Genomic DNA, 23,954 nt, shown 5'->3' on the forward strand with positions numbered 1-23,954 from the left:
CCCACTCTCGGAGCTCCGGTCCCGGTTCTGGGGGTTCCGGTCCCGTTCGGGGGGTTCCGATCCCTTTCTTGGGGTTCCGGTCCCGTTCTGAGGGTTCCGATCCCGTTCGGGGCTCCGGTCCCGGTTCTGGGGGTTCCGGTCCCGTTCGGGGGGTTCCGATCCCGTTCGGGGGGTTCCGATCCCGTTCGGGGGCTCCGGTCCCGTTCGGGGGGTTCCGATCTCGTTCTGGGGGTTCCGGTCCCGTTCGGGAGCTCCGATCCCGCTCGGGGGGGTCTTATCCCAGTCTGGGGATTCCGATCCCAGTCTGGGGATTCCGGTCCCGTTCGGGGGGTTCCGATCCCGTTCGGGGATTCCGGTCCCGTTCTGGGGGTTCCGGTCCCGCTCGGGGGGTTCCGACCCCAGTCTGGGGGCTCCGATCCCGTTCGGGGGGTTCCGATCCCGTTCGGGGGGTTCCAACCCCAGTCTGGGGGCTCCGGTCCCGTTCGGGGGCTCCGGTCCCGGTTCTGGGGGCGGGGGGGGGGGGGGGAGGAATCCCGACCTCCCCAAGCCCCGCCCCCTCCAGTTTGACCGACAGCTCCGACGGCCAATGAGAGCTCCCGCCCCGGGTCACGTGCTCCCCCGCGGGCCACGTGCGGCCGCGGGGCCGGTGCTGAGACACGTGAGGGGGCGTGGCCTGCGCGGGCACGCGGCCGAGGGGCGGGGCCGCCGCCGGGGACACGTGACTGGCGCGAGCGCGGGAACACGGGGAGACCCCCGGAACCCCCCCCCCCCCCCAAAAATTACCGAGACCCCAACCCCAGGATCTGCCCCAAACCCAACCGCGGGAAGGATTCCCGGGATCGGGAGGAACCCCCGGGATCGGGAGGAACCCCCAGGATCGGGGGGATTCCCGATCCCCCTCCCCCCCCCCCCATCCCTTTCCAGGAGAGACCCCCAGGACCCCTCCCCCACCCCACAACCACCATGGGGAGCACCTGGGACCCCCCCCAAAATTGGGGCTCCCTCATGCCTGGAGCTGCTGCTCCACCCTCAGCGACTTTGCCAGCCCCGAAAAAGTGGGGAACCCCCCCCCCCAAAAAAGTGGGAAAATCCCCCGAAAAAGGGGAATAACCCCCCCGCCCAAAAAGTGGGAAAATCCCCCGAAAAAAGTGGAATAACCCCGCTCAAAAAAGTGGGAAAATCCCCCGAAAAAAGTGGAATAACCCCGCTCAAAAAAGTGGGAAAATCCCCCGAAAAGAAGTGGAATAACCCCGCTCAAAAAAGTGGGAAAATCCCCCGAAAAGAAGTGGAATAACCCCGCCCAAAAAAGTGGGAAAATCCCCCCCAAAAAGTGGAATAACCCCGCTCAAAAAAGTGGGAAAATCCCCCGAAAAGAAGTGGAATAACCCCGCTCAAAAAAGTGGGAAAATCCCCCGAAAAAAAGTGGAATAACCCCGCTCAAAAAAGTGGGGAAATCCCCCCAAAAGAAGTGGGAATAGCAACACAAAAAGCGGGAAAATCCCCCAAAGAAATGGAATAACCCCCCCAAAAAATGGGAAACCCCGCCCAAAACCCAGGAAAATCAATACAAAAGGTGGGAAAATAACACAAAAAAGCAGGAAAAGCCCCCAAAAAGCGGAAAATCCCCCCCAAAAGCAGGAAAACCCCCCCAAAGTAGGAAAATCCCTCCCAAAAATGGGAAAACCCCCAAAAAAGCGGAAAAACCCCCCAAAAAGTAGGAAACTCCCCCCCAAAAATGGTAAAACCCCCCAAAAAAGCAGGAAACCCCCCCAAAAAGGCGGAAAATTCCCCCAAAAAGTAGGAAACCCCCCCCAAAGTGGGAAAACCCTCCAAAAAATGGGAAAACCCCCCAAAAAATGGGAACCCCAACCCCAAAAAAGCAGGAAACCTCCCCAAAAAAGCAGGAAAACCCCCCCAAAAAAGCAGGAAAACCCCCAGAAAGCGGGAAAACCCCCCAAAAAGTAGGAAACCTCCCCCCAAAAAAGCGGGAAACCCCCCCAAAAAGCAGGAAAATCCCCCAAAAGAGCAGGAAAATCCCCCAAAAAGCGGGAAAACCCCCAGAAAACGGGAAAATCCCCTGAAAAGCAGGAAACCTCCCCCCAAAAAAGCGGGAAATCCCCCAAAAAATGGGAAACCCCCCCCCAAAAAAAGCGGGAAAACCCCCCAAAAAGTGGGAAAACCCCCTGAAAAGCGGGAAACCCCCCCAAATAAGCAGGAAAACCCCCCAAAAAAGCGGGAAAACCCTCCAGAAAGTGGGAAAACCCCCAGAAAGCGGGAAAACCCCTCAAAAAGTAGGAAACCTCCCCCCAAAAAAGCGGGAAATCCCCCCAAAAATGGGAAAACCCCCCCCTAAAAAGCAGGAAAATCCCCCCAAAAAGCGGGAAAACCCCCTGAAAAGCGGGAAAACCCCCTGAAAAGCAGGAAACCCCCCCAAAAAGTAGGAAACCTCCCCCCAAAAAAGCGGGAAAACCCCCTGAAAAGCAGGAAAACCCCCCCAAAAAGTAGGAAACCTCCCCCCAAAAAAGCGGGAAATCCCCCCAAAACTGGGAAACCCCCCCCCCAAAAATCGGGAAAACCCCCTAAAAAGCAGGAAAAACCCCGAAAGGAAGAGGGGAACCCTCAAGGAGCGCCGAGGAACGGGGCCGGGATGGGGGGTGGGGGGAGGGGTTCATCGTCGGCGTCGTCGTTTCGGGTCCGTTTTTTTCTTTTTTTTGGGGTGAAATCAGCTCTTTATGGAACAGGCGCCGCGGCGGCTCCGTGGACACTTTTCCTACCACACCGGCACAATGGGATGGATGGAGCACGACAGGGACGCGACACGCGGCCGGGGGCGGGGCGGGACACACCCCCGGCACCCCCTCCCCCACCCCAAAATCCCAATGGGACACACAGAGAGAGGAGAGGGGGGAGGGGAGAAGAAAAAAAAAGAAAAAAAAACAACCCCAAAAAAACCCGCCCCCCCCCCACCCCACCCCCGCCGGCCGCTCCAGGAATTCCTTTGGGAATTTCGGGATGTGCTGGAGGACGGGATTTGTTTCGGAGTGGTGGCGGTGAGGATTGGGGTGGGATTGGGATTTGGGGAGGGGGGGGGGGGGGGGGTTTAATCCTTCTTTTTGTCCTCTGGGGGTTTCTCCTGCGGCGCGGGGGGCCCGGTGGGCAACGCTGTGGGGTCGGGGCGAGCGTCCGGGGGTGGTTTGGGAGCCGCCGGGGCTTGGCCGGTGCCGCCGAATTCGTTGACGCGCGTGGGGTCGACGCGGTAGATCCAGCGCTGGTAGAGGTAAACGAAGAACACCACGTCTGTCACGGGAAGGGGGGGGGAAAACGAGGAGAGGGGGGGAAAAAGAGGGGATGCGGTGAGAGGAGGGTGTCGGGGTGGTTTTTTGGGGGGTTTTTTGGGGGGTTTTTGGATGGCCGTGAAAGGGATTTTCCCCGTACTCGTTGCTAGCGGGACGAATGGCTGGGTGCTTAAGAAAACGAAAGGGGTGGCTACGGGGTGGGGGGTAGGTGGCTACTGTTTTGTTTCACCTGGGGGGTGCCCCAAAGTTTGGACAGAAGGAGGGGAGGCTCTTTTTGGGCTGCTTTTCCTTCTCCTGGAAAAACCCCGGCATCCCCAACCCCGCCTTCCCCGCCCGGTTCGGAGCCGGGCCGTGGCCGCCCCGCCCCCGTGTTTTGGGGTGACTTTATGAGGTCTATCCCAAATCGCTGCCCTAGGCCCAGAAATTGATTTTTGTGCCTTTTTATGCCTTTAAACCCTAAAAGGGAGGAGGAAAAACTGAACAAAACTTCCTCCAAGTTTTTTGCAGCTCGTTCAAGGTCACACTGAGAGCGCGACGTTTTTCTCCCAGCTGCCGCAGGGGAGCGAGGAAGCAGCCGGGTCGCGGCTCCCCGGTCAGTTTTTGACCACTTTTGGCCAGTTTTTGGCCAGTTTTTGGTCAGTTTTCGGCCAATTTCAGCTTCTTTTTCTCTGCAGAGAGACTGAGAGTTGGAATTTTTTTTCCCCTTCCCTGGAATTCCGGATTTCCTCCCTTTTCCACTGGACTGTTTCAATGTCAGAGCACATCGGGAGGATTCTCCACCGAGCACAGAGGGCCTGGCCCAGCTCTGAGGAGACCAGAAATGTGTGGTGGTGTTGGTTTAATTGGTGTTAAATAATTGTTATAAATGTCTTGTGATGTTGGTTTTTAATGTTAAATAATCGTTATAAATGTCTTGTGATGTTGGGTTTTTTTCATGTTAAATAATTGTTATGAATATATCGTGATATTGGTTTTTTTAATGTTAAATAATTGTTATAAATGTCTTGTGGTGTGTTTTTTTTTAATGTTAAATAATTGTTATGAATTATGTGATATTGTTTTTTTAATGTTAAATAATTGTTATAAATGTATTGTGGTGTTGTTTTTTTTTAATGTTAAATAATTGTTATGAATTATGTGATATTGTTTTTTTAATGTTAAATAATTGTTATAAATGTATTGTGGTGTTGTTTTTTTTCATGTTAAATAATTCTTAAAAATGTGTTGTGGTGTTGGTTTTTTCATGTTAAATAATTGTTATAAATGTCTTGTGATGTTGGTTTATTTTAATGTTAAATAATTGTTATAAATGTATCTTTTTTTTTTTTAAATGTTAGATGATTGTGATGAATATATTGTGATGTTGGTTTTTTTTATGTTCAATAATTGTTATAAATGTCTTGTGATGTTGGTTTTTAATGTTAAATAATTGTTATAAATGTCTTGTGATGATGGTTTTTCTTCACGTTAATTATAAATGTATCGTGATGTTGGTTTTTCACATGTTAAATAACTGTTATAAATGCATTGTGATTCTTTTCATGTTAAATAATTGTTATAAATGTCTTGTGATGTTGGTTTTTGACGTTAAATTTTTTCCCCCTTCCCTGGAATTCCGGATTTCCTCCCTTTTCCACTGGACTGTTTCAATGTCAGAGCACATCGGGAGGATTCTCCACCGAGCACAGAGGGCCTGGCCCAGCTCTGAGGAGACCAGAAATGTGTGGTGGTGTTGGTTTAATTGGTGTTAAATAATCGTTATAAATGTATTATAATGTTGTTTATTTCATGTTAAATAAATGTATTGTGATGTTGGTTTTTTTCATGTTAAATAATTGTTATAAATTTTGTGATGTTGTTTTTTTCATGTTAAATAATTCTTATAAATTTTGTGATGTTGATTTTTTTTCATGTTAAATAATTGATATAAATGTATTGTGATGTTGGTTTTTTTCTAATGTTAAATAATTGTTATAAATGTATCGTGATGGTTTTTTCATGTTAAATACTATAAATGTCTTGTGGTGTTGGTTTTTTTAAGGTTAAATAATTGTTACAAATGTATCGTGACGTTGGTTTTTCACATGTTAAATAACTGTTATAAATGTATTGTGATTCTTTTCATGTTAAATAATTGTTATAAATGTCTTGTGATGTTGGTTTTTGACGTTAAATTTTTTTCCCCTTCCCTGGAATTTTGGATTGCCTCCCTTTTCCACTGGACTGTTTCAATGTCAGAGCACATCGGGAGGATTCTCCACCGAGCACAGAGGGCCTGGCCCAGCTCTGAGGAGACCAGAAATGTGTGGTGGTGTTGGTTTAATTATGTTAAATAATCGTTATAAATGTATTATAATGTTGTTTATTTCATGTTAAATAATCGTTATAAATGTCTTGTGGTGTTGGTTTTTTTAATGTTAAATAATTGTTATAAATTTTGTGATGTTGGTTTTTAATGTTAAATAATCGTTATAAATGTCTTGTGATGTTGGGTTTTTTTAATGTTAAATAATTGTTATGAATATATCGTGATATTGGTTTTTTTAATGTTAAATAATCGTTATAAATGTATTGTGGTGTTGTTTTTTTTTAATGTTAAATAATTGTTATAAATTTTGTGATGTTGGTTTTTAATTTTAAATAATTGTTATAAATGTATTGTGGTGGGTTTTTTTTCATGTTAAATAATTCTTAAAAATGTGTTGTGGTGTTGGTTTTTTCATGTTAAATAATTGTTATAAATGTATTGTGGTGTTGGTTTTTTTCACATGCTAAATAATTGTTATAAATGTATCTTTTTTTTTTAAATGTTAGATAATTGTGATGAATATATTGTGATGTTGGTTTTTTTTATGTTCAATAATTGTTATAAATGTCTTGTGATGTTGGTTTTTAATGTTAAATAATTGTTATAAATGTCTTGTGATGATGGTTTTTCTTCATGTTACTTATAAATGTATCGTGATGTTGGTTTTTCACATGTTAAATAACTGTTATAAATGCATTGTGATTTTTTTCATGTAAAATAATTGTTATAAATGTCTTGTGATGTCGGGTTTTTTTCATGTTAAATAATTGTTATGAATATATCGGGATGTTGGTTTTTTTAATGTTAAATAATCGTTATAAATGTATTGTGGTGTTGTTTTTTTTTAATGTTAAATAATTGTTATAAATTTTGTGATGTTGGTTTTTTTTCATGTTAAATAATTGTTATAAATGTATTGTGATGTTGATTTTTTTTCATGTTAAATAATTGTTATGAATATATCGTGATGTTGGTTTTTTTAATGTTAAATAATTGTTATAAATTTTGTGATGTTGGTTTTTTAATGTTAAATAATTGATATAAATGTCTTGTGATGTTGGTTTTTAATGTTAAATAATTGTTACAAATGTATCGTGATGTTGGTTTTTCACATGTTAAATAACTGTTATAAATGCATTGTGATTTTTTCATGTAAAATAATTGTTATAAATGTCTTGTGATGTTGGGTTTTTTTCATCTTAAATAATTGTTATAAATTTTGTGATGCTGTTTTTTTCATGTTAAATAATTGTTATAAATGTCTTGTGGTGTTGTTTTTTTTTAATGTTAAATAATTGCTATGAATGTCTTGTGCTGTTGGTTTTTAATGTTAAATAATTGTTATAAATGTATTTTGATGTTGGTTTTTTCACGTTAAATAATTGTTATAAATTTTGTGATGTTGGTTTATTTTAACGTTAAATAATTGTTATAAATGTCTTGTGATGTTGATTTTTTTTCATGTTAAATAATTGTTATAAATGTATTGTGGTGTTGTTTTTTTTTAATGTTAAATAATTGTTATAAATTTTGTGATGTTGGTTTTTTAATGTTAAATAATTGATATAAATGTCTTGTGATGTTGGTTTTTAATGTTAAATAATTGTTACAAATGTATCGTGATGTTGGTTTTTCACATGTTAAATAACTGTTATAAATGTGTTGTGATTTTTTTCATGTAAAATAATTGTTATAAATGTCTTGTGATGTTGGGTTTTTTCATGTTAAATAATTGTTATAAATTTTGTGATGTTGTTTTTTTCATGTTAAATAATTGTTATAAATGTCTTGTGGTGTTGTTTTTTTTTAATGTTAAATAATTGCTATGAATGTCTTGTGCTGTTGGTTTTTAATGTTAAATAATTGTTATAAATGTATTTTGATGTTGGTTTTTTCACGTTAAATAATTGTTATAAATTTTGTGATGTTTATTTTTTTTCATGTTAAATAATTGTTATGAATATATCGTGATGTTGGTTTTTTTTAATGTTAAATAATCGTTATAAATGTATTGTGGTGTTGTTTTTTTTTAATGTTAAATAATTGTTATAAATTTTGTGATGTTGGTTTTTTAATGTTAAATAATTGATATAAATGTATTGTGATGTTGGTTTTTTTCATGTTAAATAATTGTTATAAATGTCTTGTGGTGTTGGTTTTTTTTAATGTTAAATAATTGTTATGAATGTCTTGTGCTGTTGGTTTTTAATGTTAAATAATTGTTATAAATGTATTTTGATGTTGGTTTTTTCACGTTAAATAATTGTTATAAATTTTGTGATGTTGGTTTTTTAATGTTAAATAATTGTTATAAATGTATTGTGTTGGTTTTTTTCACATGTTAAATAATTGTTATAAATGTATCGTGATTTTTCTTTTAAATGTTAGATAACTGTTATGAATATATCGTGATGTTGGTTTTTTTAATGTTCAATAATTGTTATAAATGTCTTGTGATATTTAACATTAAATATTTAACATTAAAAACCAGCATCACAATGTATTTATAACAATTATTTAACATTAAAAACCAACGTCACAATGTATTTATAACAATTATTGAACATTAAAAAAACATTACATTTTTAACAATTATTCAACATAAAATAAACCAACATCACAGCACATTTATAACAATTATTTAACATGAAAAAAATAACATCACAGCACATTTATTACAATTATTTAACATTAAAAACCATTATAATACATTTATAAGAATTATTTAAGATAAACCAACATCACAAGACATTTATGACAATTATTTAACATGAAAAAAATAACATCACAATATATTTATAACAATTATTTCACATTAAAAAACCATTACATTTTTAACAATTATTCAACATAAAATAAACCAACATCACAAGACATCCGTAACAATTATTTAACATTAAAAACCAACATTATAATACATTTATAAGAATTATTTAACATAAAATAAACCAACATCACAACACATTTATGACAATTATTTAACATAAAATAAACCAACATCACAACGTATTTATAACAATTATTTAACATTAAAACCCAACATTAAAATACACTTATAACAATTATTTAACATTAAAAACCATCACAAAATTTCGAACAATTATTCAACATGACAAAATAACAAAAAAACCACCCCAATGCGTCTACAACAATTAAAAATAAACAATAATCAAAAACCAACCACCCCCATTCCCTCCAAAAACCCCCTGGCACCCCAAAAATTACAACAACTCCCACACCCCTGAGGTCCCACCGACCACCCCCAGGTGGGTTCCTACCTTTCCTCAGGAGACACCTTCGAAACCGGGACAGAGAGGGGGAAAATCCGGGAGAATCCCTGCCCTGCCCCACCCCCGGAATTCCCGGAATTCCTCGGAATTCCCCGAAATTCCCCGAATTTCCCCGAATTTCCCCGAATTGCCGCCGTACCGTCGCGCAGGCAGCCTATCCTGTACATCATGGGCATCTTGATGACGAAGGCGAAGAGGTCGTCGATGAAGGTGTTGAGGGCTTTGTAGGTGAGCATCCGCCAGGGCAGGTGGGCCACGGACTGCAGCTTGTAGTTGATGAAGAGCTGGGGGGTCATGGTGATGAATCCTGGAGAAAAAACGGGATTTGGGAAGGTTTTTTGGGGTTTCAGAAGGGTTTTGGGGGATTTGGGAAGGTTTTGGGGTCTAGGAATGGTTTTTGGAAGGTTTGGAGGTGAAGGTGTTGAGGGCTTTGTAGGGCTGGAGTTTGGAGTTGATGAAGAGCTGTGGGGTCATGGTGATGAATCCTGGAGGGAAAAAAACGGGATTTGGGAAGGTTTTTTGGGGGTTTGGGAAGGTTTTTGGGGTCTAAGAATGGTTTTTGGAAGGTTTGGGGGTGAAGGTGTTGAGGGGCTTTGTAGGGCTGGAGTTTGGAGTTGATGAAGAGCTGCGGGGTCATGGTGATGAATCCTGGAGAAAAAACGGGATTTGGGAATGGATTTGGGGGATTTGGGAAGGTTTTTTGGGGTTTGGGAAGGTTTTTAGGGGTTTTGGGAAGGTTTTTGGGAGGTTTGGGGATGAAGGTGTTGAGGGCTTTGTAGGTGAGCATCCGCCAGGGCAGGTGGGCCATGGACTGCAGCTTGGAGTTGATGAAGAGCTGCGGGGTCATGGTGATGAATCCTGGAGAAAAAACGGGATTTGGGAATGGTTTTTTGGGGGATTTGGGAAGGTTTTTTGGGGTTTGGGAAGATTTTTGGGAGATTTAGGGGTGAAGGTGTTGAGGGCTTTGTAGGACTGGAGCTTGTAGTTGATGAAGAGCTGGGGGGTCATGGTGATGAATCCTGGAAGGAAAAAAATGGGATTTGGGAAGGTTTTTTGGGGTTTGGGAAGGTTTTTTGGGGTTTGGGGATGGTTTTTTGGGGGGATTTGGAAGGTTTTTGGGGGTTTGGAGGGGATTTGGAGGTGAAGTTGTTGAGGGGCTTTGTAGGACTGGAGTTTGGAGTTGATGAAGAGCTGCGGGGTCATGGTGATGAATCCTGGAGAAAAAACGGGATTTGGGAATGGTTTTTTGGGGTTTGGGAACGTTTTTTGGGGTTTGGGGATGGTTTTTTAGGGTTTGGGAAGGTTTTTGGGAGATTTGGAGGTGAAGGTGTTGAGGGGCTTTGTAGGGCTGGAGTTTGGAGTTGATGAAGAGCTGCGGGGTCATGGTGATGAATCCTGGAGAAAAAGCGGGATTTGGGAAGGTTTTTTTGGGGTTTCAGAAGGGTTTTTGGGGTTTGGGGATGGTTTTTTAGGGTTTGGGAAGGTTTTTGGGAGATTTAGGGGTGAAGGTGTTGAGGGGCTTTGTAGGACTGGAGTTTGGAGTTGATGAAGAGCTGCGGGGTCATGGTGATGAATCCTGGAGAAAAAACGGGATTTGGGAATGGTTTTTTGGGGTTTGGGAACGTTTTTTGGGGTTTGGGGATGGTTTTTTAGGGTTTGGGAAGGTTTTTGGGAGATTTAGGGGTGAAGGTGTTGAGGGCTTTGTAGGACTGGAGTTTGGAGTTGATGAAGAGCTGTGGGGTCATGGTGATGAATCCTGGAGAAAAAATGGGATTTGGGAATGGATTTGGGGGATTTGGGAAGGTTTTTTTGGGGTTTGGGAAGGTTTTTGGGGGATTTGGGAAGGTTTTTAGGAGGTTTGGGGATGAAGGTGTTGAGGGCTCTGTAGGTGAGCATCCGCCAGGGCAGGTGGGCCACGGACTGCAGCTTGTAGTTGATGAAGAGCTGGGGGGTCATGGTGATGAATCCTGGAGAAAAAATGGGATTTGGGAAGGTTTTTTGGGGTTTGGGAAGGTTTTTTGGAGTTTCAGAAGGGTTTTGGGATCTAGGAATGGTTTTTGGGAGGTTTGGGGGTGAAGGTGTTGAGGGGCTTTGTAGGACTGGAGTTTGGAGTTGATGAAGAGCTGTGGGGTCACGGCACTGAATCCTGGAGAAAAAAATGGGATTTGGGAATGGATTTGGGGAGTTTCAGAAGGGTTTTGTGGGATTTAGGAAGGTTTTTGTGGGATTTGGGAAGGTTTTGGGGGATTTGGGAAGGTTTTTGGGGTCTAGGAATGGTTTTTGGAAGGTTTGGGGATGAAGGTGTTGAGGGGCTTTGTAGGGCTGGAGTTTGGAGTTGATGAAGAGCTGTGGGGTCATGGTGATGAATCCTGGAGAAAAAATGGGATTTGGGAATGGATTTGGGGGATTTGGGAAGGTTTTTTGGGGTTTGGGAAGGTTTTTAGGGGTTTTGGGAAGGTTTTTGGGAGGTTTGGGGATGAAGGTGTTGAGGGCTTTGTAGGTGAGCATCCGCCAGGGCAGGTGGGCCACGGACTGCAGCTTGGAGTTGATGAAGAGCTGCGGGGTCATGGTGATGAATCCTGGAGAAAAAACGGGATTTGGGAATGGTTTTTTGGGGGTTTGGGAAGGTTTTTTGGGGTTTCAGAAGGGTTTTGGGGGTTTTGGAAGGTTTTTGTGGGATTTGGAGGTGAAGGTGTTGAGGGGCTTTGTAGGACTGGAGTTTGGAGTTGATGAAGAGCTGCGGGGTCATGGTGATGAATCCTGGAGAAAAAACGGGATTTGGGAATGGTTTTTTGGGGTTTGGGAACGTTTTTTGGGGTTTGGGGATGGTTTTTTAGGGTTTGGGAAGGTTTTTGGGGGATTGGGGAACCTTTTTCTGGGATTTTGGGAATCTTTTTATGGGATTTTTAGGAATCCTTCTATGGGATTTCAGGACCCTTTCTGTGGGACTTTAGGAACCTTTTTATGGGATTTCAGGAACCTTTTTATGGGATTTTAGCAATCTTTCTGTGGGATTTCAGGACCCTTTCTCTGGGCTTTCAGGACCCTTTGTGTGGGATTTCAGGACCCTTTTTATGGGATTTTTAGGAATCCTTCTATGGGAATTTTAGGAACCTTTGTGTGGGATTTTTAGGAACCTTTCTATGGGATTTTAGGAATCCTTCTGTGGGATTTTAGGAACCTTCCTGTGGGATTTTAGAAACCTTTCTGTGGGATTTTAGGACCCTTTCTGTGGCATTTTTAGGACCCTTCCTGTGGGATTTCAGGAACCTTTCTATGGGATTTCAGGACCCTTTCTATGGGATTTCCAGGACCCTTTCTATGGGATTTTTAGGAACCTTTCTATGGGATTTTTAGGAACCTTTTTATGGGATTTTAGGAATCCTTCTGTGGGATTTTAGAAACCTTTGTGTGGGATTTTTAGGAACCTTTTTATGGGATTTTTAGGAATCCTTCTATGGGATTTCAGGACCCTTTCTCTGGGCTTTCAGGACCCTTTCTCTGGGATTTTCAGGACCCTTTCTCTGGGATTTCAGGACCCTTTCTGTGGGATTTCAGGACCCTTTCTGTGGGATTTCAGGAACATTTTTATGGGATTTTAGGAATCCTTCTGTGGGATTTTAGAAACCTTTGTGTGGGATTTTTAGGAATCCTTCTCTGGGCTTTCAGGACCCTTCCTCTGGGATTTCAGGACCCTTTCTCTGGTCTTTCAGGACCCTTTCTGTGGGATTTCAGGACCCTTTCTCTGGGATTTCAGGACCCTTTCTATGGGCTTTCAGGACCCTTCCTCTGGGATTTCAGGACCCTTTCTATGGGCTTTCAGGACCCTTTCTCTGGGATTTCAGGATCCTTTCTATGGGATTTCAGGACCCTTTCTCTGGGCTTTCAGGACCCTTTCTGTGGGATTTCAGGACCCTTTCTCTGGGATTTTCAGGACCCTTTCTATGGGATTTCAGGACCCTTCCTCTGGGCTTTCAGGATCCTTTCTCTGGGATTTTCAGGACCCTTCCTCTGGGCTTTCAGGACCCTTTCTGTGGGATTTCAGGAACATTTTTATGGGATTTTTAGGAATCCTTCTGTGGGATTTTAGAAACCTTTGTGTGGGATTTTTAGGAATCCTTCTCCGGGCTTTCAGGACCCTTTCTCTGGGATTTCAGGACCCTTTCTATGGGATTTTTAGGACCCTTTCTATGGGATTTCAGGACCCTTTCTGTGGGCTTTCAGGACCCTTTCTCTGGGATTTCAGGACCCTTCCTCTGGGCTTTCAGGACCCTTTCTCTGGGATTTCAGGATCCTTCCTGTGGGATTTCAGGACCCTTCCTCTGGGATTTCAGGACCCTTCCTCTGGGCTTTCAGGACCCTTTCTCTGGGATTTCAGGACCCTTCCTCTGGGATTTTAGGAACCTCTTTATGGGATTTCAGGAACCTTTCTATGGGATTTTCAGGACCCTTCCTCTGGGATTTCAGGACCCTTCCTCTGGGATTTTAGGAACCTCTTTATGGGATTTCAGGACCCTTTCTATGGGATTTTTAGGAACCTTTCTATGGGATTTTTAGGAATCCTTCTATGGGATTTCAGGACCCTTTCTCTGGGCTTTCAGGACCCTTCCTATGGGATTTCAGGACCTTTCTCTGGGCTTTCAGGACCCTTTCTCTGGGCTTTCAGGACCCTTCCTCTGGGCTTTCAGGACCCTTCCTCTGGGATTTTCAGGACCCTTCCTCTGGGATTTTCAGGACCCTTCCTCTGGGCTTTCAGGACCCTTTCTCCGTGGCCTTTCCGGAGCGTTCCCGGCCGCGGGCACGCACCGAAGGTCAGCAGGAAGCCGTAGAGCATGCTGAGCACCCACGAGTACCAGCCCTTGTGCTCCAGGTACAGCAGGCTGTACACGGCGTAGCAGCCCAGCAGCGGGAACAGGATCCACGACAGGTACCGGAACGCCATCTGGAAAACCGGGAAGAGCCGCTGCCACCGGGCCCTGCCACCCGGCCCGGCCCCGCCCTCCCCGTTCCGGGGCCGTTCCCTGCGGTTTTGGGGTCGTTCCTCCTTCGTTTGGGGCTCTGGTGCTGGTTGGGGTTCGGGGCGCCTTTGTTCGTCGGCCCCGGGGGTGTTCCTGGGAATTCCAGCTCCGTTCGGGGTCATTCCTGGGAATTCCTCATCTGTTTGGGGTCATTTCTGGGAATTCCAGCTCCGTTCGGGGTCGTTCCTGGGAATTCCTTATCTGTTTGGGGTCATTTCTGGGAATTCCAGCTCAATTTGGAGTAATATCTGGGAATTCCAGCTCAATTTGGGGTCATTTCTGGGAATTCCAGCTCCATTTGGGGTCATTTCTGGGAATTCCTCATCTGTTCGAGATCATTCCCGGGAATTTCAGCTCCGTTTGGGGTCATTTCTGGGAATTCCAGCTCGATTTGGGGTCATTCCTGAGAATCCCTCATTCATTTGGGGTCATTCCCGGGAATTCCAGCTCGATTTGGGGTCATTCCTGAGAATCCCTCATTCATTTGGGGTCATTCCCGGGAATTCCAGCTCCGTTTGGGGTCATTTCTGGGAATTCCAGCTCAATTTGGGGTCATTTCTGGGAATTCCAGCTTGATTTGGGGTCATTTCTGGGAATTCCTCATCCGTTTGGGGTCATTCCTGGGAATTTCAGCTCAATTTGGGGTCATTTCTGGGAATTCCAGCTCCATTTGGGGTCATTCCTGGGAATTCCTCATTTGTTTGGGGTCATTCCCGGGAATTCCAGCTCGATTCGGAGTCATTCCTGAGAATCCCTCATTCATTTGGGGTCATTCCCGGGAATTTCAGCTCAATTTGGGGTCATTTCTGGGAATTCCTCATCCGTTTGGGGTCATTCCCAGGAATTCCAGCTCCGTTTGGGGTCATTTCTGGGAATTCCTCATCTGTTTGGGGTCATTCCTGGGAATTCCAGCTCAATTTGGAGTAATATCTGGGAATTCCAGCTCGATTTGGGGTCATTCCTGGGAATTCCAGCTCCATTTGGGGTCATTTCTGGGAATTCCAGCTCGATTTGGGGTAATTTCTGGGAATTCCAGCTCCATTTGGGGTCATTTCTGGGAATTCCAGCTCGATTTGGGGTCATTTCTGGGAATTCCTCATTTGTTTGGGGTCATTCCCGGGAATTTCAGCTCAATTTGGGGTCATTCCCGGGAATTCCAGCTCGATTCGGAGTCATTCCTGAGAATCCCTCATTCATTTGGGGTCATTCCCGGGAATTCCAGCTCAATTTGGGGTCATTTCTGGGAATTCCAGCTCCGTTTGGGGTCATTTCTGGGAATTCCAGCTCGGTTTGGGGTCATTCCTGGGAATTCCAGCTCCATTTGGGGTCATTTCTGGGAATTCCAGCTCGATTTGGGGTAATTTCTGGGAATTCCAGCTCCATTTGGGGTCATTCCTGGGAATTCCAGCTCCATTTGGGGTCATTTCTGGGAATTCCTCATCTGTTTGGGGTCATTCCCGGGAATTCCAGCTCGATTCGGAGTTATTCCTGAGAATCCCTCATTCATTTGGGGTCATTCCCGGGAATTTCAGCTCAATTTGGGGTCATTTCTGGGAATTCCAGCTCGATTTGGGGTCATTTCTGGGAATTCCTCATTTGTTTGGGGTCATTCCTGGGAATTCCAGCTTGATTTGGAGTCATTCCTGGGAATCCCTCATTCATTTGGGGCCATTCCCGGGAATTCCAGCTCCATTTTGGGACCATCCCCAACAATCCCAGCTCCATTTTGGGGCCATTCCCAGCAATCCCAGCTCCATTTTGGGTCATTCCCAACAATCCCAGCTCCATTTTGGGACCATTCCCAACAATTCCGGCTCCATTCCCCATAATTTTGGGACCATTCCCAACAATCCCAGCTCAATTTCGGGACCATTCCCAACAATCCCAGCTCCATTTCCCATAATTTTGGGACCATTCCCAACAATCCCAGCTCCATTTTGGGTCATTCCCAACAATCCCAGCTCAATTTTAGGACCATTCCCAACAATCCCAGCTCCATTTTGGGGCCATTCCCAACAATTCCGGCTCCATTCCCCATAATTTTGGGACCATTCCCAACAATCCCAGCTCCATTTTGGGACCATTCCCAACAATCCCAGCTCCATTTTGGGACCATTCCCAACAATCCCAGCTCCATTTTGGGTCCATTCCCAACAATCCCAGCTCCATTTCCCATAATTTTGGACCATTCCCATCCATTCCAGCTCAATTCTGGGACCATTCCCAGCAATCCCAGCTCCATTTTGGGGCCATTCCCAACAATCCCAGCTCCATTTTGGGTCATTCCCAACAATCCCAGCTCCATTTTGGGGCCATTCCCAGCAATCCCAGCTCCATTTTGGGTCATTCCCAACAATCCCAGCTCCATTTTGGGACCATTCCCAACAATTCCAGCTCCATTTCCCATAATTTTGGACCATTCCCATCCATTCCAGCTCAATTCTGGGACCATTCCCAACAATCCCAGCTCCATTTCGGGACCATTCCCAACAATCCCAGCTCCATTTTGGGTCATTCCCAACAATCCCAGCTCCATTTTGGGGCCATTCCCAACAATCCCAGCTACATTTTGGGTCATTCCCAACAATTCCAGCTCCATTTTAGGACCATTCCCAGCAATCCCAGCTCCATTTTGGGTCATTCCCAACAATCCCAGCTCCATTTTGGGGCCATTCCCAGCAATTCCGGCTCCATTTCCCATAATTTTGGGACCATTCCCAACAATCCCAGCTCCATTTTGGGACCATTCCCAGCAATCCCAGCTCCATTTTGGGGCCATTCCCAACAATCCCAGCTCCATTTTGGGACCATTCCCAGCAATCCCAGCTCCATTTTGGGTCATTCCCAGCAATCCCAGCTCCATTTTGGGACCATTCCCAACAATCCCAGCTCCATTTTGGGACCATTCCCAGCAATTCCGGCTCCATTTCCCATAATTTTGGGACCATTCCCAACAATCCCAGCTCCATTTTGGGACCATTCCCAGCAATCCCAGCTCCATTTTGGGTCATTCCCAACAATCCCAGCTCAATTTTAGGACCATTCCCAACAATCCCAGCTCCATTTTGGGACCATTCCCAACAATCCCAGCTCCATTTTGGGACCATTCCCAGCAATTCCAGCTCCATTTTGGGTCATTCCCAACAATCCCAGCTCCATTTTGGGTCATTCCCAACAATCCCAGCTCAATTTTAGGACCATTCCCAACAATCCCAGCTCCATTTTGGGACCATTCCCAACAATCCCAGCTCCATTTTGGGCCATTCCCAACAATCCCAGCTCCATTTTGGGCCATTCCCAACAATCCCAGCTCCATTTTGGGACCATTCCCAACAATCCCAGCTCCATTTTGGGCCATTCCCAACAATCCCAGCTCCATTTTGGGTCATTCCCAACAATCCCAGCTCCATTTTGGGACCATTCCCAGCAATCCCAGCTCCATTTTGGGGTCATTCCCAACAATCCCAGCTCCATTTTGGGACCATTCCCAGCAATCCCAGCTCCATTTTGGGTCATTCCCAGCAATCCCAGCTCCATTTTGGGACCATTCCCAACAATCCCAGCTGCATTTTGGTCCATTCCCAGCAATTCCAGCTCCATTTCCCATAATTTTGGGACCATTCCCAACAATCCCAGCTCCATTTTGGGGCCATTCCCAACAATCCCAGCTCCATTTTGGGACCATTCCCAACAATTCCGGCTCCATTCCCCATAATTTTGGGTCATTCCCAACAATCCCAGCTCCATTTTGGGACCATTCCCAACAATCCCAGCTCCATTTCCCATAATTTTGGACCATTCCCATCCATTCCAGCTCAATTCTGGGACCATTCCCAACAATCCCAGCTCCATTTTGGGACCATTCCCAACAATCCCAGCTCCATTTTGGGACCATTCCCAGCAATCCCAGCTCAATTTCGGGACCATTCCCAACAATCCCAGCTCCATTTTAGGACCATTCCCAGCAATCCCAGCTCCCTTCCCCATAATTTTGGGACCATTCCCAACAATCCCAGCTCCATTTTGGGTCATTCCCAACAATCCCAGCTCCATTTCGGGACCATTCCCAACAATCCCAGCTCCATTTTGGGACCATTCCCAACAATCCCAGCTCCATTTTGGGTCATTCCCAACAATCCCAGCTCAATTTTAGGACCATTCCCAACAATCCCAGCTCCATTTTGGGACCATTCCCAACAATCCCAGCTCCATTTTGGGTCATTCCCAACAATCCCAGCTCCATTTTGGGTCATTCCCAGCAATCCCAGCTCCATTTTAGGACCATTCCCAGCAATCCCAGCTCCATTTTGGGACCATTCCCAACAATCCCAGCTCCATTTTGGGACCATTCCCAGCAATCCCAGCTCAATTTCGGGACCATTCCCAACAATCCCAGCTCCATTTTAGGACCATTCCCAGCAATCCCAGCTCCATTTTGGGACCATTCCCAACAATCCCAGCTCCATTTTGGGACCATTCCCAGCAATCCCAGCTCCATTTTGGGACCATTCCCAACAATCCCAGCTCCATTTTGGGGCCATTCCCAACAATCCCAGCTCCATTTTGGGACCATTCCCAACAATTCCGGCTCCATTCCCCATAATTTTGGGTCATTCCCAACAATCCCAGCTCCATTTTGGGACCATTCCCAACAATCCCAGCTCCATTTTGGGTCATTCCCAGTAATCCCAGCTCCTTTTTGGGACCATTCCCAACAATCCCAGCTCCATTTTGGGACCATTCCCAACAATTCCGGCTCCATTCCCCATAATTTTGGGTCATTCCCAACAATCCCAGCTCCATTTTGGGACCATTCCCAACAATCCCAGCTCCATTTTGGGTCCATTCCCAACAATCCCAGCTCCATTTCCCATAATTTTGGACCATTCCCATCCATTCCAGCTCAATTCTGGGACCATTCCCAGCAATCCCAGCTCCATTTTGGGACCATTCCCAACAATCCCAGCTCCATTTTGGGTCCATTCCCAACAATCCCAGCTCCATTTCCCATAATTTTGGACCATTCCCATCCATTCCAGCTCAATTCTGGGACCACTCCCAACAATCCCAGCTCTATTTTGGGGCCATTCCCAACAATCCCACCCCACCCCCACCCCGCCCTCCCCAAACCCCGCCGGAATTCCGCCCCCATCCCGACGATCCCGATCCCAAATCCCGACTCACGTCGTCGTAGACCTTGGTGGACGACTCCACGTAGGTGGATTTATCCGTGAAGCTCACGCGGGGGAACATCCCGGCCACTTTGTGCTCCCGGTCCAGCTGCTCCCAAAAAAACCCAAAAAACCCCAAAAAAATCATCAACAAACTCCAGGGAAATCCGGGAAAATCCAGGAAAATCCAGGAAAATCCAGGAAAAAGCCCCCTTAGGTGGATTTATCCGTGAAGCTCACGTGGGGGAACATCCCGGCCACTTTGTGCTCCCGGTCCAGCTGCTCCCAAAAAAACCCCAAAAACCCCAAAAAATCATCAACAAACTCCAGGGAAATCCAGGAAAATCCAGGAAAATCTGGGAAAATCCGGGAAAATCCGGGAAGATCCAGGAAAATCTGGGAGAATCTGGGAAAAATCCGGGAAAATCCAGGAAAAGTCTGGGAAAATTCCAGGAAAAATCCAGGAAAATCCGGGAAAATCCAGGAAAATCCGGGAAAATCCAGGAAGATCCAGGAAAATCCGGGAAAATCCAGGAAAATCCGGGAAAATCCAGGAAGATCCAGGAAAATCCAGGAAAAAGCCCCCTTAGGTGGATTTATCCGTGAAGCTCACGTGGGGGAACATCCCGGCCACTTTGTGCTCCCGGTCCAGCTGCTCCCAAAAAAACCCCAAAAAACCCAAAAAAATCATCAACAAACTCCAGGGAAATCCAGGAAAATCCGGGAAAATCCAGGAAAATCCGGGAAAATCTGGGAAAATCTGGGAGAATCTGGGAAAATCCAGGAAAGATCCAGGAAAAATCCGGGAAAATGCAGGAAAAATGCAGGAAAAATGCAGGAAAAATCCGGGAAAATCTGGAAAAATCTGGGAAAAATGCAGGAAAAATGCAGGAAAATCCGGGAAAATCTGGGAAAAATCCAGGAAAATCCAGGAAAATCCAGGAAAAATCCGGGAAAATCCGGGAAAATGCAGGAAAAATCCAGGAAAAATGCAGGAAAAAATGCAGGAAAAATGCAGGAAAATCCGGGAAAATCCAGGAAAAATCCAGGAAAATCCGGGAAAAATCTGGGAAAATCTGGGAAAAATCCTGGAAAAATCCAGGAAAATCCGGGAAAAATCTGGGAAAATCCGGGAAAAATCCAGGAAAATCCGGGAAAAATCCGGGAAAAATCCAGGAAAATCCAGGCAAATCCAAGAAAATGCAGGAAAATCCAGGAAAATATGGGAAAAATCCAGGAAAGTCCAGGAAAATCCAGGAAAATCTGGGAAAAATGCAGGAAAAATGCGGGAAAATCTGGGAAAAATCCAGGAAAATGCAGGAAAAATGCAGGAAAAATGCAGGAAAATCCGGGAAAATCCGGAAAAATCTGGGAAAAATGCAGGAAAAATGCAGGAAAATCTGGGAAAAATGCAGGAAAATGCAGGAAAAATGCAGGAAAATCCGGAAAAAATCCAGGAAAATCCAGGAAAAATCCAGGAAAATCCAGGAAAATGCGGGAAAAATCCAGGAAAAATGCAGGAAAATCCAGGAAAATCCGGGAAAAATCCAGGAAAACCTGGGAAAATCCGGGAAAATCCAGGAAAAATGCAGAAAAAATGCAGGAAAATCCGGGAAAAATCCAGGAAAATCTGGGAAAAATCCAGGAAAATCCGGGAAAAATCCAGGAAAAATCCAAGAAAATCCGGAAAAATGCAGTGAAATCCCGACTCACCCGCACATCCATGACCTTGGTGATCTTCCAGAGGTCGATGAGGAGGCCGATGAAGACGCTGAGCTGCACCACGAAGTTGGTCTCGTTGTCCAGGATGTAGAGCAGCACCACCAGCGACTGGAAAACGCCGAAGAAGACGGAGCGCACCGAGAGCCCTTCCAGAGACTGCCGGCTGTTCCAGAACTGGATGTCTGCCCGGGCACAGCGGGGCACAGGGAATCCGGGTCAGGATGGGGGGGAAATGGGGGTCTGGGGGGGTTTGGGAGGGGATTCCCAGTGGGAATGGGTGGAAAATGGGGATTTGGGGTCCTTAAAGGGGAGAATTCCCAGTGGGAAGGGCGGGGATGGGTGGGGAATGGGGGTTTTGGGGTCCTTAAAGGGGAGAATTCCCAATGGGAATGGAGAAAAGGGTGGGAAATGGGGATTCCAGCCAAGAATTCCCGGTGGGAATGGGGGTTTGGAGGGGGGGATTCCCAGTGGGAATGGAGGGAATGGGGGTTTGGGGGGTTTGGAGGGGAGAATTCCCAGTGGGAAGGGTGGGAAATGGGGATTCCAGGGAAAAATTCCCATTGGGAATGGAGGGAATGGGTGGGAAATGGGGATTCCAGCCAAGAATTCCCAGTGGGAATGGAGGGAATGGGTGGGGAATGGGGATTCCAGGGAAAAATTCCCGGTGGGAATGGAGGAAATGGGGGTTTGGGGTCTTTGAAGGGGAGAATTCCTGGTGGGAATGGGTGGGAAATGAGGATTCCAGGGAAGAATTCCCAGTGGGAATGGAGGAAATGAGGGTTTGGGGGGGCTTGGAGGGGGGGATTTCCAGTGGGAATGGGTGGGGATGGGTGGGGAATGGGGGTTTGGGGGGTTTGGAAGGGAGAATTCCCACTGGGAAGGGTGGGAAAAGGTGGGAAATGGGGGTTTGGGGTCCTTAAAGGGGAGAATTCCCATTGGGAATGGGTGGGAATGGGGGTTTGGGGGGGTTTGGAGGGGGGGATTTCCAGTGGGAATGGGTGGGGATGGGTGGGGGATGGGGATTCCAGGGAAGAATTCCCAGTGGGAATGGAGGGAAATGGGGGTTTGGGGGGTTTGGAGGGGAGAATTCCCACTGGGAAGGGCGGGAAAAGGTGGGAAATGGGGGTTTGGGGTCCTTAAAGGGGAGAATTCCCAGTGGGAATGGGTGGGGATGGGGGTTTGGAGGGGTTTGGAGGGGTTTGGAGGGGGGGATTTCCAGTGGGAATGGGTGGGGATGGGTGGGAAATGGGGATTCCAACCAAGAATTCCCATTGGGAATGGAGGAAATGGGAGGGGAATGGGGTTTGGGGGGTTTGGAGGGGAGAATTCCCGGTGGGAAGGGTGGAAAAAGGGGATTCCAGCCAAGAATTCCCAGTGGGAATGAAGGGAATGGGTGGAAAAATGGGGATTTGGGGTCCTTAAAGGGAAGAATTCCTGATGGGAATGGGTGGGAAAAAGTGGGAAATGGGGATTTGGGGGTTTAAACGGAGAATTCCCAGTGGAAAGGGTGGGAAATGGGGATTCCAGCCAAGAATTCCCGGTGGGAATGGGGGTTTGGAGGGGGGGATTCCCAGTGGGAATGGAGGGAATGGGGGTTTGGGGGGTTTGGAGGGGAGAATTCCCAGTGGGAAGGGTGGGAAATGGGGATTCCAGGGAAAAATTCCCATTGGGAATGGAGGGAATGGGTGGGAAATGGGGATTCCAGGGAAGAATTCCCAGTGGGAATGGAGGGAAATGGGGATTCCAGGGAAAAATTCCCAGTGGGAATGAGTGGGAATGGGTGGGAAAATGGGGATTTGGGGTCCTTAAAGGGAAGAATTCCCGGCGGGAACGACAAAAATTCCCCCTGGGAACGAAGGGAAAGGGCCGGGAACGGAGCTGGGTGGGCAGGAAAAGGGAATTCCAGGCCCTCAGAGCCAAGAATTCCCAGTAAAACCAAGGAAAAGGGCCGGGAACGGAGCGGGATGGGCGGGAAAAGGGAATTCCAGGCCCTCAGAGCCAAGAATTCCCAGTAAAACCAAGGAAAAGGGCCGGGAACGGAGCTGGATGGGCGGGAAAAGGGAATTCCAGGCCCTCAGAGCCAAGAATTCCCAGTAAAACCAAGGAAAAGGGCCGGGAACGGAGCGGGATGGGCGGGAAAAGGGAATTCCGGGGGAAAATTCCCGGGAAAAGTTGGGAATCGTCACCGTTTTTGAAGGCCAGGAACTCGAAGACGCTGTGGACGATGGAGACGACGATGGTGAGAGCCAGGAGGTACGGGTTGGTCTCCAGGAGAGCCACCTGGAACGGGGAAAAAACGGGAAAAAACGGGAAAAAATGGGTAAAAACGGGAAAAAACGGGAAAAAATGGGAAAATCCCGGGAATTTGGGAGTGAACGCAGCCCTGGGAGGGACTGGGAGCACTGGGAATGGGATTTGGGGTCACTGGGAATGGGGTTGGTCTCCAGGAGAGCCACCTGGAATGGGGAAAAAACGGGAAAAAACGGGAAAAAATGGGTAAAAATGGGAAAAAATGGGAAAATCCCGGGAATTTGGGAGTGAACGCAGCCCTGGGAGGGAACTGGGAGCACTGGGAATGGGATTTGGGGTCACTGGGAATGGGGTTGGTCTCCAGGAGAGCCACCTGGAATGGGGAAAAAACGGGAAAAAACGGGAAAAAATGGGTAAAAATGGGAAAAAATGGGAAAAAATGGGAAAATCCCGGGAATTTAGGAGTGAACGCAGCCCTGGGAGGGACTGGGAGCACTGGGAATGGGATTTGGGGTCACTGGGAATGGGGTTGGTCTCCAGGAGAGCCACCTGGAATGGGGAAAAAACGGGAAAAAACGGGAAAAAATGGGTAAAAACGGGAAAAAACAGGAAAAAACGGGAAAATCCCGGGAATTTAGGAGTGAACGCAGCCCTGGGAGGGACTGGGAGCACTGGGAATGGGATTTGGGGTCACTGGGAATGGGGTTGGTCTCCAGGAGAGCCACCTGGAATGGGGAAAAAACGGGAAAAAATGGGAAAAAATGGGTAAAAACGGGAAAAAATGGGAAAATCCCGGGAATTTAGGAGTGAACGCAGCCCTGGGAGGGACTGGGAGCACGGGGAATGGGACTGGGAGCACTGGGAGGGGATTTGGGGTCACTGGGAATGGGGTTGGTCTC

General features: G+C 46.2%; 1 protein-coding gene across 1 annotated transcript in view; it reads right to left on the reverse strand.

Moving 5' to 3' along the window:
• Positions 1-2,965: 2,965 nt before the first annotated feature.
• CLPTM1 (CLPTM1 regulator of GABA type A receptor forward trafficking) overlaps positions 2,966-23,954 on the reverse strand; it is a 51,861-nt gene continuing 30,872 nt past the window's right edge. Inside the window, exons 10-15 of the mRNA XM_068998286.1 lie at positions 22,992-23,085; positions 20,797-20,987; positions 19,097-19,192; positions 13,701-13,836; positions 9,034-9,201; positions 2,966-3,297 (exon numbers count right to left, since the gene is read on the reverse strand). Of these exons, the coding sequence (XP_068854387.1) occupies positions 3,101-3,297; positions 9,034-9,201; positions 13,701-13,836; positions 19,097-19,192; positions 20,797-20,987; positions 22,992-23,085 (882 nt within the window). The 3' untranslated portion in view covers positions 2,966-3,100. The remainder of the gene's footprint in view (positions 3,298-9,033; positions 9,202-13,700; positions 13,837-19,096; positions 19,193-20,796; positions 20,988-22,991; positions 23,086-23,954) is intronic.

The sequence above is a fragment of the Aphelocoma coerulescens genome, chromosome 34 (genome assembly GCF_041296385.1).
Source record: "Aphelocoma coerulescens isolate FSJ_1873_10779 chromosome 34, UR_Acoe_1.0, whole genome shotgun sequence".
Classification (NCBI taxonomy): Eukaryota; Metazoa; Chordata; class Aves; order Passeriformes; family Corvidae; genus Aphelocoma; species Aphelocoma coerulescens.